The sequence below is a fragment of the Palaemon carinicauda genome, unplaced genomic scaffold, assembly GCF_036898095.1.
Source record: "Palaemon carinicauda isolate YSFRI2023 unplaced genomic scaffold, ASM3689809v2 scaffold5, whole genome shotgun sequence".
Lineage (NCBI taxonomy): Eukaryota > Metazoa > Arthropoda > Malacostraca > Decapoda > Palaemonidae > Palaemon > Palaemon carinicauda.
Window position 1 is genome coordinate 241160 of NW_027171761.1, and position 13592 is coordinate 254751.

Sequence of the window (13592 nt, forward strand, 5' to 3'; positions counted from 1 at the left end):
TTTCTGCACTTCATGTCATGCTTAAATATTTGAAAAAAAATTTTCAGCCTCTCCATTCGTGGAAGGATGATACGTTGCTGAAAATATATGCTTAATGCCATTCACATTTCAAAACTCTTTTAAACTCTTGTTAGGTAAACTGTGGACCATTATGAGTTACAATTCCTTCTAGAATACCATGTGTAGAGGGCATTTGCATTAATTCTTTTACAGTTTCACAAAATGACGTTTGTCTTCATTAGAATTACTTCTGGCCACTTACTGTGAGCATCTACAACTATTAAAAACAAATAACCCAAGAAAGGACATGCAAAATCAATGTGCACTCTTTGCAATGGATAACTGGGTAACTCCCATGGGTGCATTCTAGCAAACTGAGGATTGTTTAGTTGCGTAACACAATTCATACAATTTATTACAAATAATTCAATATCTTTATCAACACCTGGCCACCAGACAAAGTCCTTGCATTAGACTTCGATCTGACGATATCTTGGTGACCAGCATGTATTTCAGACAAACCTTATTCCTCAGTCAACTAGGAACAATTACTCTTGATACCCTTAATATACAACCTTGTGTTTTGCTTAGTTCACTCCAAATATCCTTATATTGTTCACAATTTGTGTCGTTTCCACATAAGTCCCTACCTGTCATTAAACTCTCTGAAACCTTACGAAGTACTGGGTCTTTCTTGGTAGAGAAAGAGAGGAAGGAGGAAGAGAAAGAGAGATGTGGGAGGAGGAAGAGAGAGAGAGAGAGAGGTGGAGGGAGAAACAGAGAGAGAGAGGGGAGAGGGAGGAAGGAAGAGAGAGATATATAGAGAGGAAGTAAGAGAGACATGAAGAGAAGAAGGAATAGGGGGCCTCAATTTTTTGCTAACCAGTGAATTTGCACATTTTTTCTGGGTCGATCTGTGGCGCCGGGTGAAAAGAGTCCTTCTTATATACCTTTTCTGATAAAACCTTCCAATTATACCAGAGAAAGATAAAAGCATGGAATGCTGAGGTTACAACCCTCGCGCGAGCACCTTTAGGGTGTCGTGTATAAAGCAAAGGCGCGTGAAATCCACTATTCACAGGTTGTCTTCCATTTAGTTAATTCCTTCGTCAAAGGGATGGGCCGATACAAAGGCCCTTGCCAACCACTAGCGCCACACCACCCACGCCACGACGCGAGCGCCATCTGAACAACTTCCTTCTTTTTGGACTGATAGAATAGTGTGTAATTTGTGGTGCTCTCGATCGTTTTTAACAGTCATGGATTTATTTTGTCATGTCCGAAGCTCCATCTTCACACATTCCAATGTTAAGTACCATAGTTTGTTTTGACAGTATTTTATTGTACCGGGCTTTTGTTTTATATCCAGTATAGTCTGTTTTATTATTCCTGTCTGGCCTTTCATGGCGGCCATTGTTTGTTCACTTGTTTGGGAATTCATCTTTATCTGCCCGTTTAGTACTCTGTCACTTAGGTTCTTGGTTAAGTCCCTGGCCTTATGCCTTTAGAACCGTTATTATTTTTATTTTTTTGTGTATTTATGCTCATGGTACTTTTTGCTAGTAAGTCCAGCCTACGAACGAGATAGCGATTTAGCTTTGTTTTTGTTTAGTAACCGCCCGAGGCGTTCGTCACTCGACTGTGCTATTTATTTAAAGTTTTAGCAGATGCTATTCTTCGATCGTAGTGTTATATGGATGTACATTTTTATTTTATACGTTTATAATAGTGTTGTGTGATTTTTAGTCCTGTTTTTGTGTCAAAGAGAGCGAGAGATTGGGGTCCCCGTTTTCTGTTCGCAGTCACGAGTTACCCCTTTATCTCGTTTTCTTTCTTTGCTCTGGTGGTTGAGCGGATTTCCCGTTTTCCGTTTTGTGCGTTCGACGGGTTCTCCCTCCCTCACCTCTCCCCCTCGGGGTGGATGATAACTTACGAGTTATTTATTTTTCGTGACTTTTCAATTGTTAGCGTTATTTTGGTCCGTGTTCGTCCTCTCCCCGTTACGGCTCGGGAGTAGTTTATGAACGTTTTCCACTCCGCCTTGAGTTCTACTCCGGCTTGAGGGATTCTCAATGACTTTCGTTCTATTGTTATATTTATATATTGTTTACTACATGGGACGGGCTTCATATTGTTTAGATACGACCCTCCGGTGGCCCTTACTGCGGTCTCAGGCCACGGCCATATCCACAATAGCCATTGTTATTACAATTGTGTTTTTATTCACAATAATTATTCAGGACCTTTCTTCTCCCTCCGGCCTCACCGGAGTTTGTAAATACGCTTTGCTATGATCTAAGCCTTAGCCCTTAGCTGCGGCTTGGCTTTTATATCTTCACAATTGAATTATTAGCCACAATTGAATTATTCAGAGTATCTCATTATCCTCCGGCGTCACCGGAGGTCGCCCATACACTTCACACTTATATTTGCCTTGCCTTTGGCTAAGACGGCATTATTCAGGACATCTCATTACGCTCCGGCTTCACCGGAGGTCGCCCATACACTTAACACTTATATTTGCCTTGCCTTTAGCTAAGGCTGGTGTTTATATTTATTTTAAGGGCATGTCACTGCTTCCCCGACCCTCGCAGGTCGGCAGATTGCTTTAAGTTATTTATCCTTATGTCATTATCAGACATTAGGTAAATTACAAATATACAAACATTTGGATATTATAGTGCCAACAATGGTTTTGGCCGAATAACGATTTAAACGTTTGCGATTTAGTCTGTTAGTTTGTACTCGCCCCAGGAAGGCTCGATTTAGACTATATCCTTATTTATTGGTTAAGTTGTCGTTATTCTTCGTTTTTGGTTATTACAATGACTAAAAATTAAAAAGAAAAAGGAAAAATAAAAATAAAATAAAAACAATCAGTTTTATTTTACTTTCCTTATATTATTGTGTGATGTTAGCTTTTATTATGTAACCTTGAGAGTGAGAGCATAGGGTGCTCGTTTATTAGCTCGAGTAAGGGAGGTGATTTTCCCGTTCTCCGTTTTTATACGTTCACGAGTTATTCAGGCCTCCTCTTATTATCAGAGTTGATGATAGTACGTTTAATGTTATACACGTTTTATTGATGTGGTTACTGTTAATATAGCTAACACTATTAGTAGGAACGTTGGTGTATGAGTCATTAATTGGGTTCGATTTATACCGACACCCTTAGCTCCGCCTTGAGTTATACGCCGCTATAATGGATACTCATTGGGTGAGAACTAGTCAGATATTTGGAGTGCAACGGTGAAATCCGGCACTCAGACTCCGGCTGAGACCTTTTTGCACACGAACCTTTGTCATGTTTGATCTCAATTACACCTTTCCGGCCCCTTTTTTTCATCGAATCTCCGGCTACGCTGGAGATAACTCAAACATTCATTGAGGTTAATGTTATCGTACCGGTGACGGTCACGATCTCACGGGGACTAGCCTTTGCTACCGGATCTCCCATACAAACAGAGATCAAGCAGACGTCCAGAACCGGAGTTAACAATGTGATACCGATGAGGATTTCACAGTTTCATTATTACGGTTTCTTTTTCATCGAATCTCCGGCTTAACCGGATATCGTACAGGCGATCAGCATTGAGGTTAATATTATATTTCCTCTGGTTCACGTTGTCACTATGACGGACCTTTGTTTGTACCGGGGATGGTTACCGGAGATCCGGTACAGTCGGAGATCACTCAGACCACGGGTGGCCAATCTTTTGTTTTACCTGAAAAAAAAAAAAAAAATTATTATTTATGGACGTAACTATGCCTATATTTATGCATGTATTTAATTCTAACTATGTATAAATATGGATAAATATCCATACAACATCGTGTTCAAATAGAATTAAATTAATTATGCCTATATTTATGCATGTATTTAATTCTAACTATGTATAAATATGGATAAATATCCATACAACATCGTGTTCAAATAGAATTAAATTAATTATGCCTATATTTATGCATGTATTTAATTCTAACTATGTATAAATATGGATAAATATCCATACAACATCGTGTTCAAATAGAATTAAATTAATTATGCCTATATTTATGCATATTCAATCCTAACTGTCTAAATATGACTAAATATCCATACAACATAGTGTTCAAATAGAAATACATTAATTATGCCTATATTTATGCATAGTCAATTCTAACTATGTCTAGATATGGATAAATATCCATACAACATAGTGTTCATATAGAAATAAATTTCCACCCAGTGGCGAATGCGCCAACAGTGTCACATTTCATGAATACAAGTGTCGCACTATACCCCAGAAGATAATACATTAAATAACTTGTCTTTAAAATGGCTTTTTAAGAGTATACAGCTGATCCCAGCCTGTGAATAGGATCGCTAACCAAAGTTCAAGGAACATCCAGACTTATGTCCCCTTTGTGTTACAGAAGGTTCGCCTGCATGGTTCCCATCAGGATGATGATGATTCTCTCTGGCCTGCAAAGAGAGGCTCTCCACCCTTGGGTATCGAAGTTGGGAAGGAATGCTCCATCTAGAGGTCCCTATCTCCTCGGAGTGTCCTCTCTAAGGTTGGACAACGACCCCATGGACGGGCAGGTATGTGGGGATGAGTTTTGAGCCTTCAGCGTTGCAATTACCTACGTCACCGACCTAGGACCATTAAAGGATCCTAATGTTCATGTTACCCTGCATAGACTGTGACGGCTAAAAGCAACACATTCTAAGGAAATCCAAGGGGCTATGACGAGCTCTAAGGTAGGGTGGTGAGTCAGTGCCGTTCAGGAACTCGGATATAGGTGGTACCATAAATCTGGAGGGCATAGACGTCCTCCCTCTGGGGGACCTAGATTTTACTCCCAGGTACTAGAATTCCCATTCAACGGATTCGTTCGATTGAAAGAGATTGCCTTGGTTAGCTTAGACAAGGTACCGAAGGTAACGGTATTATTTCCTAAAGGGCAGGCCCGATCTGTCTGGACCAGGATGTTGTCAGCCTGGGGGTTACGATAATTCCAGGCTCTGCCCTTCCAGTTCGACCTACACGTTTGTTGGTCTGATCGGGTCAGTTGTGGGAAGTACGTTCTGTCTGAGACCTCTATCAGACAGGAATTGATAGTCGGTTTCCCACTCGTCATCACAGCCTTCCTCTGGTTCGACGATTTTGTATCTGACCCCCCATCATCAGGTGGTCTACCTCACTGATTCCCCAGGTACACAGTCCAACTCCGTTGGGATGTTTTGCCTGCATGCAGCCCTAGATCCGAACCCTCAGGCTCCTTTCATGGACACCAGAGAGGAAGCTACAGGAGTAGAAGACAGTCCCGACATCAAGGCGGACCTAGGAAAAAGGGGGCTCGGAGAAGGGAAGGACCTAGATTCACTCCCTCACAACGCGGTGGTCCTGGTAGAGGGAAGACTTTACCACTTTCGTGACCATTGGACTCGGTCTGTGGGATCATAGCATAGTCTCTAACGGTTTGAGATGAAAATGGCCTCAAGGTCCTCCTCCTCCGCCAGTGACCTTCTCCCAGAAATACACTCCCGTCCTGAAAGAGTACACCACAGGGTTACTCAAGAAAAAGCAATCAAACGACTATCTCTTAGGTATGGACCTTACTTCCCCGTGGGACCGTCACCACCTCTGTCGATCTTACCGACCGCTATTAGCTTGCGCCTATAGCTCGAAACTTCTCTTCTTATCTGGGTTTCCACCTAAGCAGGAAAGCCTTTGTGTTCAAGACATGCCCTTCGGCCTCAACATTGATCCCAGGATATTCACGAAACTGGGAGAGGCAGTGTTAGAACAACTCAGGAACCAAGAGATACAGATCATTGCTTATCTGGCCGGTTGGCTCATTTGGGCCCGGCCGGCCATAGAAGGTAACAGAGCTACGAAGGAATTTCTTCGATCGCTCGACAACCTGTGATTTCGGGTCAATCTCCATAAGTCTCGCCTGCGACCATCAGGCCACTTAGAATGGTTAGCCATTCAGTGGGACCTTTCGAAGCACACGTTGTCTCTCCCTTCCAAAAGTAAGAGGAATAGGTTCCAAGATCAAGAATTTCTCAAGCACAAACAGGTGTCCAAAGAGCCTAGAAAGTATCCTCGGTCTTTCCCAATTCACTTCAGTAACAGATCTCCTAATAAAAGCCAAACTCAAGACATCAATCGATTTTGGAGAAAGAGAGCTACAGTACCTATAAGAAGACAAGGTCTCGAAGATCCCCTCTGTCGGGAAAATGAGACTACGCCCATGGTCCGAACCGAAGAACCTCTCCAAAGCGGTTCCTCTACAATTCCCACCTCCACAAGTGACATTCCATTCAGCCGTGTCTCTAAGTGGATGGGGGGATTTCTCCGAACATCAGATGTTTCAGGTTCTTGGTCACTAGCCATGAAACAGTCCCATATCAATGTTCTCGAAGCCATGGCAGTGTTCTTGACCCTGAAGAGAGAGACTCCTCCGAGGTCGACCCACATCAGAGTAGTGTCAGACAGCACAGACGAGGTACACTACGGAAACAGGGGAGGATCCAAGTCACCCAACCTGAATCAGATCCTGGTCACTTTCTTCGCCTGGGCAACAGAAAAGAACTGGTTCCTGTCAGCACCTCACCTAGCGGGAGGCCAGGATGTGAGAACGGGCTCACTATCCAGGACGAGTTCCCTGGAGTCAGAATTTCACTCCGGTGGATACTCAGGTTCGTTCCAGGCATCCAGGTAGATCTATTCACATCTCAGATCAATCACAAACTTCCTTGTTATGTGACCCCAATCCTGGACCCTCGGGCTCATGCCATGGACGCATTACCCCGGGATTGGAATCATTAGAGGAAGATTTCCCTATCTCTCCCAGTGAATCTTCTAAAAACTTTAACACCGACTGCGCTCCTTCCGGGGCGCAGTGGTTTGAGTACCACCTCACTGCCCAAGAACAGTTGGTTTCCTCTCCTCCTCGAGTGGAAACTCCGTCCCATCCGGATTCCGTTCCTCAAACTGACCCGAGTATTCCAAACTCACTGTGTCAGATTACTCAAGGATGTCCAAAACCCTAACTTTGTGGACTACAGGAAGTTGGCAGCTCGTAGAGACTCGAACATTGAACCGGAAAACGATTTCTTACTCGAATCAGTCAAAAGGGACTCGACAATTCGCCAATATGATTCGGCCGTTAACCCCCAAAATAGGTGGTCCCCTTGGAAAGTTATTCCTCTTCTCCAAGATACTTTTCAATGTCCGGTCACCACTCTCAGGGCCTTTTTAGCCACGACTGCTACCCGATCGTCTGGCCCCTTGTTTATCAGGGAACAAGGAGGTACCATTCCCATACGTGGTATTAGGCTATAGATCCTATACTTCGTTTGACAAGCCAATCCGGGATCATTTCCCCCAGAAGATGGACTTTGATGACCTTATAAAGTTCACGGGTTGGGAATCTCCTATGGTCTTCAAACGCCACTATCTAATGAACTTACAGGCTCTTAAATACCCAACAGTTGCAGCTGGGAGCCGTATCTCTCCCCAGTGATCTTTTGTTCTTCCTTTCATCCATCTCTTTTCTTCTCCCTCCTACCCGACACTCGCACCACGACGCCGCTTCCTTGGTGGTTCGTTAGCCCTAAGTTTATTACATATTAGGTTATGTTTGTAACTATTATTGATTACCGTTGTTACAGGGTTGGGATATTCTTAGCCATGTCAGTTTTGTAGCATGTTTCCTCTGATACTCGGAGGATTCCCTGTTATCATGTTTGTTTACCTTAATTATTTATGATTTTCTTTACATGGTGTTGTTTCTCTCCCCTCTTTAAATTAGTTATTGTTGGGCTTGGAAGGCATTCTCTGGTACATTTTCACCCGGCGCCACAGATCGACCCAGAAAAGGGATTTTGACGAAGGAAAAATCTATTTCTGGGGAGAGACCTGTGGCGCCCGGTGAAACCCTTCCCCTTTATTTTACACAATCCCACCCTTTCCTTTCCAAGCCATCATGGCCAATACAGAAGGATGTTGTTCAGATGGCGCTCGCGTCGTGGCGTGGGTGGTGTGGCGCTAGTGGTTGGCAAGGGCCTTTGTATCGGCCCATCCCTTTGACGAAGGAATTAACTAAATGGAAGACAACCTGTGAATAGTGGATTTCACGCGCCTTTGCTTTATACACGACACCCTAAAGGTGCTCGCGCGAGGGTTGTAACCTCAGCATTCCATGCTTTTATCTTTCTCTGGTATAATTGGAAGGTTTTATCAGAAAAGGTATATAAGAAGGACTCTTTTCACCGGGCGCCACAGGTCTCTCCCCAGAAATAGATTTTTCCTTCGTCAAAATCCCTTCTTTAAGTTAGTAATTTACATATCATTTTTGTTATATTTTACATAAATTTATTGTTTTTTATCCTTATCACTTATGTTTTGTATCACAGTTAGAAAATTAAGGTATGGATATGATAAATAATAAGTAGGAAATTAGACATTTCCATATACAGAGAGTATTCATCAGTGACTAAATACAACATAGTAGAAGGCAGAAATTTATTATTATAGATCCCAAAATGCTGCCAACAAAAAGTTTGCATCATAGTCAATGTAATGTTTATTTTTATTTGTGCTAACAAGGATTGTTTCAGTATCAAGAACTAGTTAAGGATAATTTTGTAATGCTTTTGAATTTCCTTTTTTATAACTGGAAATTATCGATTGCAGCTATTAAAGGTTATAGGTACATGCTTAATACCCCATTCAATCATCTTGGCTTAGACTTATCTGCTTCAGGTATTAATGGGGATGTATTCAAGTCTTTTAATACTACGAAACTTCTGATTGTCAGATTATTTTATTGGAATCTTGATGTAGTGTTACAATATTTAAAGGATTCTCATTTTGTACCTTAGGAAAATCTTTCTGTTATAAGATCTTACAGGTAATATTCTTTTCTTTTTAGCTTTATATTTAATTAAACACATAGTGTAGGTCTGTTCTGACACTATAAGCCTAACACTTTTTACGTAGGAGTATTATTTCGGCAATAACTAAAACCAGCTATTAAAGCTTTTGTGCAGTGTAACTACCCATTGCTAGTCAGTGGAGGGGGTTAGAGGGGTAGACCAACTACCCCACTCATACCAACATTAGTAAACAACCGTCACTTTTTATTTCGGCTTGGTAGAGTTAAGACATTATCTTGCTCTCCCGTCAACACCTTTTTACCAGCTTAAGATCAAAAGCAACTGGCCTAAAGTTCAAAATATTCCTTTATTCTTTAAGGGGGCAACTCTGACTTCCCTTAGGTCTGGACTCCATTGCTTCCCTTAGTGAAGCAACGGTGGCCACCATCATAGGAAGTCTCTTCCATTGCCATTTGTGGCATCTCCTTTGGGCTTTCAGGTCTCCCTGCTGTAGAATGGTTTTTAAGGGTGTTGCAGTTTACTGCAGCAATCTCTGCTTCTGATCACCTCCATTTCTGCCGCTCCTGGGTAGGAATGAGAGTAGTGGGAGATTGGTTCCCTTTGGGGTTTCCAGTTGGGGGAATCCCTTGGGGGGGAACCCCAAAACTAACTTTGGCTACGTTTCACAGGCAGCTCTTGATGCCGACCTTCAACTTGAACACAGCTTGTTGACGGAAAGCAGAGAGCGCTACCTGGAGGTCCACCTCCATGACGATTTGGAGACCTTCCCTTCCAAGGGAGTGTTAACCTTCACCAGATGTTGGGCAACTTTCCCCTCCAAGGGAGAGTTACCCTCCACTAGCCACTGTCCAGCAATCTTCTCGCTTGCGGGGAGAGTTGCTGACAGCGGTAACTTGGGTTGGTTGCCTTTTCCGCCCATGTGAGAGACTACCTTCGCCCGAGTGGTTCTGCCCCTGGCGGATTTTTCCGGCAGGAATTGGATTCGTCCGTGCCCCTTGCTCTTCGTAGCCTGGTGGAGAATGAGTTCGGGGAATATAACAAATCTCGTGAGCAATTTTCCTTTGTGGTCTTTGCCACAGATGGTGGTACCGCTTGTGTTCACCGCCTCTCCCATCAACATGGAATATGAGGTTTTTAAATAGCGCTTACTTCATTGACTGGGGGATATTAGAATTCAGACTACCAACTTAGTTCTTTGCCTGGCAGTCTAGTTGTCTAAAAAGAGCTAGTAGTATTGCAGGAATGGGAAGGTTTCGCAACAGAAGGGCCTAAAGTAAATAAAGGATTCGAGGCTCTATAAGAGCGTATTGAATCTACAGTTTAATGCATTGTGCACAAATAGAACCCTTACTGATTGGAGCACTATTACTACTAGACTCAACTTGAAAAGTCATGTTAGGGTGAGCAACCGGGCAAGTAAGATCAGAATTACCTCCTTTAAGGGAAGATTCGCTGGCCTTCTGAAATTTCACAAAAGAAGCTAAAGAAGTTAAGACCTTTTAAAGCTCATTACTATCAAATCTTGATCGGTCAAGGGCTGTATCAGAGTTCAATGCTGGCATGTTATTATCATTATCATCATCATCCTTGCCTTCTTTGGATTTCCCCTTGAACTAAAAGCATGTTTCCTTTTATGCTTGGAAATTTTAATTTGTTGGGCAACCATTGAAACTAAATTTATCTTGAGAGTTACAGTGAGGCCTTTGTTCTCCTCACAACTCTCATTTAAATCACAATACTATCCAGACACGAGACAAAAAGTATACAAATCATGATCATCCAGAAATAATTCCCTGGAAAAATCTACGCACTAATTGCAAACAAATCCCGAGGAAGACATCTTTAAATGCACTTGAAAGATCCGTCAAACCGATGTGACACAGGGACTGAAAAGACAAAGATTTTCTGGCATATACCAGCTTTCCATTAACTGCTAAATTGTCTCATTACTGTACTAGAGTCAGAGCCTATTAAAAGGAAAGAAAACTCAACTTTTTTTATTTCAAGTGTAAATGTTGATAGAAGTGAGTTTCCAAAGAAGAAATATGAACATCAGGGGAGTTTCATAGAAATAATAGGTCTATCATTTGTCAAAACATTTTTTATCTTGATCCTTGCAGTTATCACAATTAAAAAAACCTAAGGCTATGTAATTTTCCTCTCATTTGCAACAATCCTCTAAAGTTATTTATTCATCGGTGCTACTGCCCTCTTGGGTTTAATCCCATACAAACATGGCATTTTTGGGTGTCACTATCAATGACACAAAAGTTTTACATCCAAAGTTTTAGTTTGTAATTGGATATACTCACGGTAAGCTCTGGGTAAAGAAGAGTCTGTTGCAAATCCATTACATTCCTCTTTGAACCCTTTGTGTCCTCAGTCATGTCTGCCAACATAGTCTTGGATATCTTGTCTTTTTATTCCTCTCTTCTTGAACATTTTTTTTTTTATTTGGCAGTATCAGTATCTTCCCGTTCTGTTTATTTTCTGCATTCTACTAAGCCATTTTATTGCAGTTGGAGCATTTGTCCTGTTTTGGTGTATTTGAAAATCATGTACTGTACCTGTACTGTTTTAAAAACACATCCATGTAAAAATGTTCAAGATAACATTTCTTCATCTGGATACTTCATGTGGTGCCCTATTCTAGGAATAATGGCTGAAAGTGACTGGCTACAGTTTTATATGCTCATTCACATACTGTAATTTCAGCCTCGTGGTTTTGTTAACAGTCTCTTATTTACCTTTTTTATAAGAAAAAAAAAGAACTATCTCTGTTGGAAGAGCTCTGTAATTTTACAATGACTTTACCCTGTTTTCTCCTATGCCAAGTGTCAAGCAAAAACCTTGACAACTGTTATACAGCAATGTGTCAAACTATTTATCTTTATATTTTACACTAGAAAAGACATTCATTTACCATCCCCTGATGACTTTTTGTTTTATGGGCACTCCATTGATGCTGCCTGGGAAATATGCATTTTGCTCATTGTATTATAATTCTCTAATTGCCTAGAAATAATCGAATGGCCTCCCGTCCTTAATGCTTGGGTCATATGGCTTAAATTCAATAAATCAAATCACCTATTTTTCAAACAATTTTCCTTACATGGGGTCCTATTTTTTCTTTTCAACTACTTTTTTTAGCTTTTGACACTCATATTTCTCCCCTATATTTTATTTTTTTGAGCTGCAAATTTCATCCACCTCTTTGGGTTATGCATTTGTGACTGTCCTACCCCGTCAACTTGACCTCACTTAATGCATCCTTAGATGGCTAAGATGTGGCTTTCCTCCAATAATTTGATGCATTTATTTGTCTCCCTTGTCTGAAATTGTGCTGATGACTGAAATATCGTGCTTAGGTCCAGATACAATCTGGATTGCCATCACCTCTGTTGCTTATGCTATTGATGTGCAATCTTTTCTTTATTTTTCTCCATAAATGTTGTTTTGGAGACCTCCTCACATGCATATCTTGGATCTGGGCACAGTTGATAACTATCCAACTGTCTCAATATGATCAACACTATCACTAGGAAAAAATTGTTACGTTAGAAAGAAATTATTGCAAAATAACGATAAAACATCTGCAAAATAGTTGTCAAAACCAACCTAAATGAATCTCTCTTATTAGCAATAAGTGGGAGTGGTCAGCAGCATGCTGAGTGGCTGTTCCCCATGTTTGCTCTATACCATCGCGTTGAAACATTTCCCTGTATTAAACACTACCAGAAGCCACACAGAAAAACATCCTTCAACGCCGGGAAATTCCATCATTTATTTTGAGTCTGCCAATGTCTTTAGGCAAAAATCAATACTGAACTTTCAGTGAGTTTTAACCATACTTACAGTTCTTGCACAGTTTTGTATCTAATGTAAAAGGAAATACAGTGACCTAATTTAGTTATAGTACACATATTAATAACAGGATTTCATTATGGGTTACTGCATCTCAAATTTGGATCTGTAAGCTAAGGGTCTTATTATAAAATATTCTTTTCCTTGGAAAAAGATAAGGAGTGAATATTTTTATGGAAACCAAGAACTTATACTCAGAAATTCTCCTCTTTGCTCCATATTCCAAATGTCAAATGTTTATAACACAAGGAATTAGATGTATTGTCATGAACGAGTGAGCTTAGTCATCAGCTAAGAACTGTGCTTTGTTCGCTTGTCAGAGACTGGATGTCTTTTTCATACCTTTAGAGAAGGTTTGGGAACATTTTATGGTGAGCAAAAAGCCACTGTAAAGTATGGGTTTGTATAGAAAATAAGTCTTTTTAGTCTATATTCAGAAAATGCTAAAGTTTTGGTACATACTGTACCTCACATTTGACTGATTTTTTTTCAATAAAGAATTTTATAAAATGGTGCTTATATTACGAAATGTGTAATTTGTTTTCAAGATTTAATTTTTCCAGAGGGGGAATCATCTAGCATTTTAGAAAAGAGTTTGCCAGCAGTTACAAAATCTTTAGTAAGTGGCATTATCAGCGGTGAAGAATTTAAACCGCCAAGCTTGAGTACGGAGGAAAATGAAAGTAATGGTAATGCAAATGAAGATGCCGAACACTGTTTAGTAGAGGTACAGTATCTAATTTAAAATTTTGTCTCAAGTTTGTAAGCATTTATAATCATGGTGTTCCTAAATATAGGAGGAAATTTTATTTTATTTTTATTTATAGTATATCTT

General features: G+C 40.7%; 1 protein-coding gene across 2 annotated transcripts in view; it reads left to right on the forward strand.

Moving 5' to 3' along the window:
• Window positions 1–13592, forward strand: part of LOC137637030 (uncharacterized aarF domain-containing protein kinase 2-like) — a 190853-nt gene that overhangs the window by 105958 nt on the left and 71303 nt on the right. For both annotated transcript variants that reach the window (XM_068369341.1, XM_068369340.1), the window contains exon 6: window positions 13321–13484. In XM_068369341.1, coding sequence (XP_068225442.1) covers window positions 13321–13484 — 164 coding nt within the window. The remainder of the gene's footprint in view (window positions 1–13320; window positions 13485–13592) is intronic.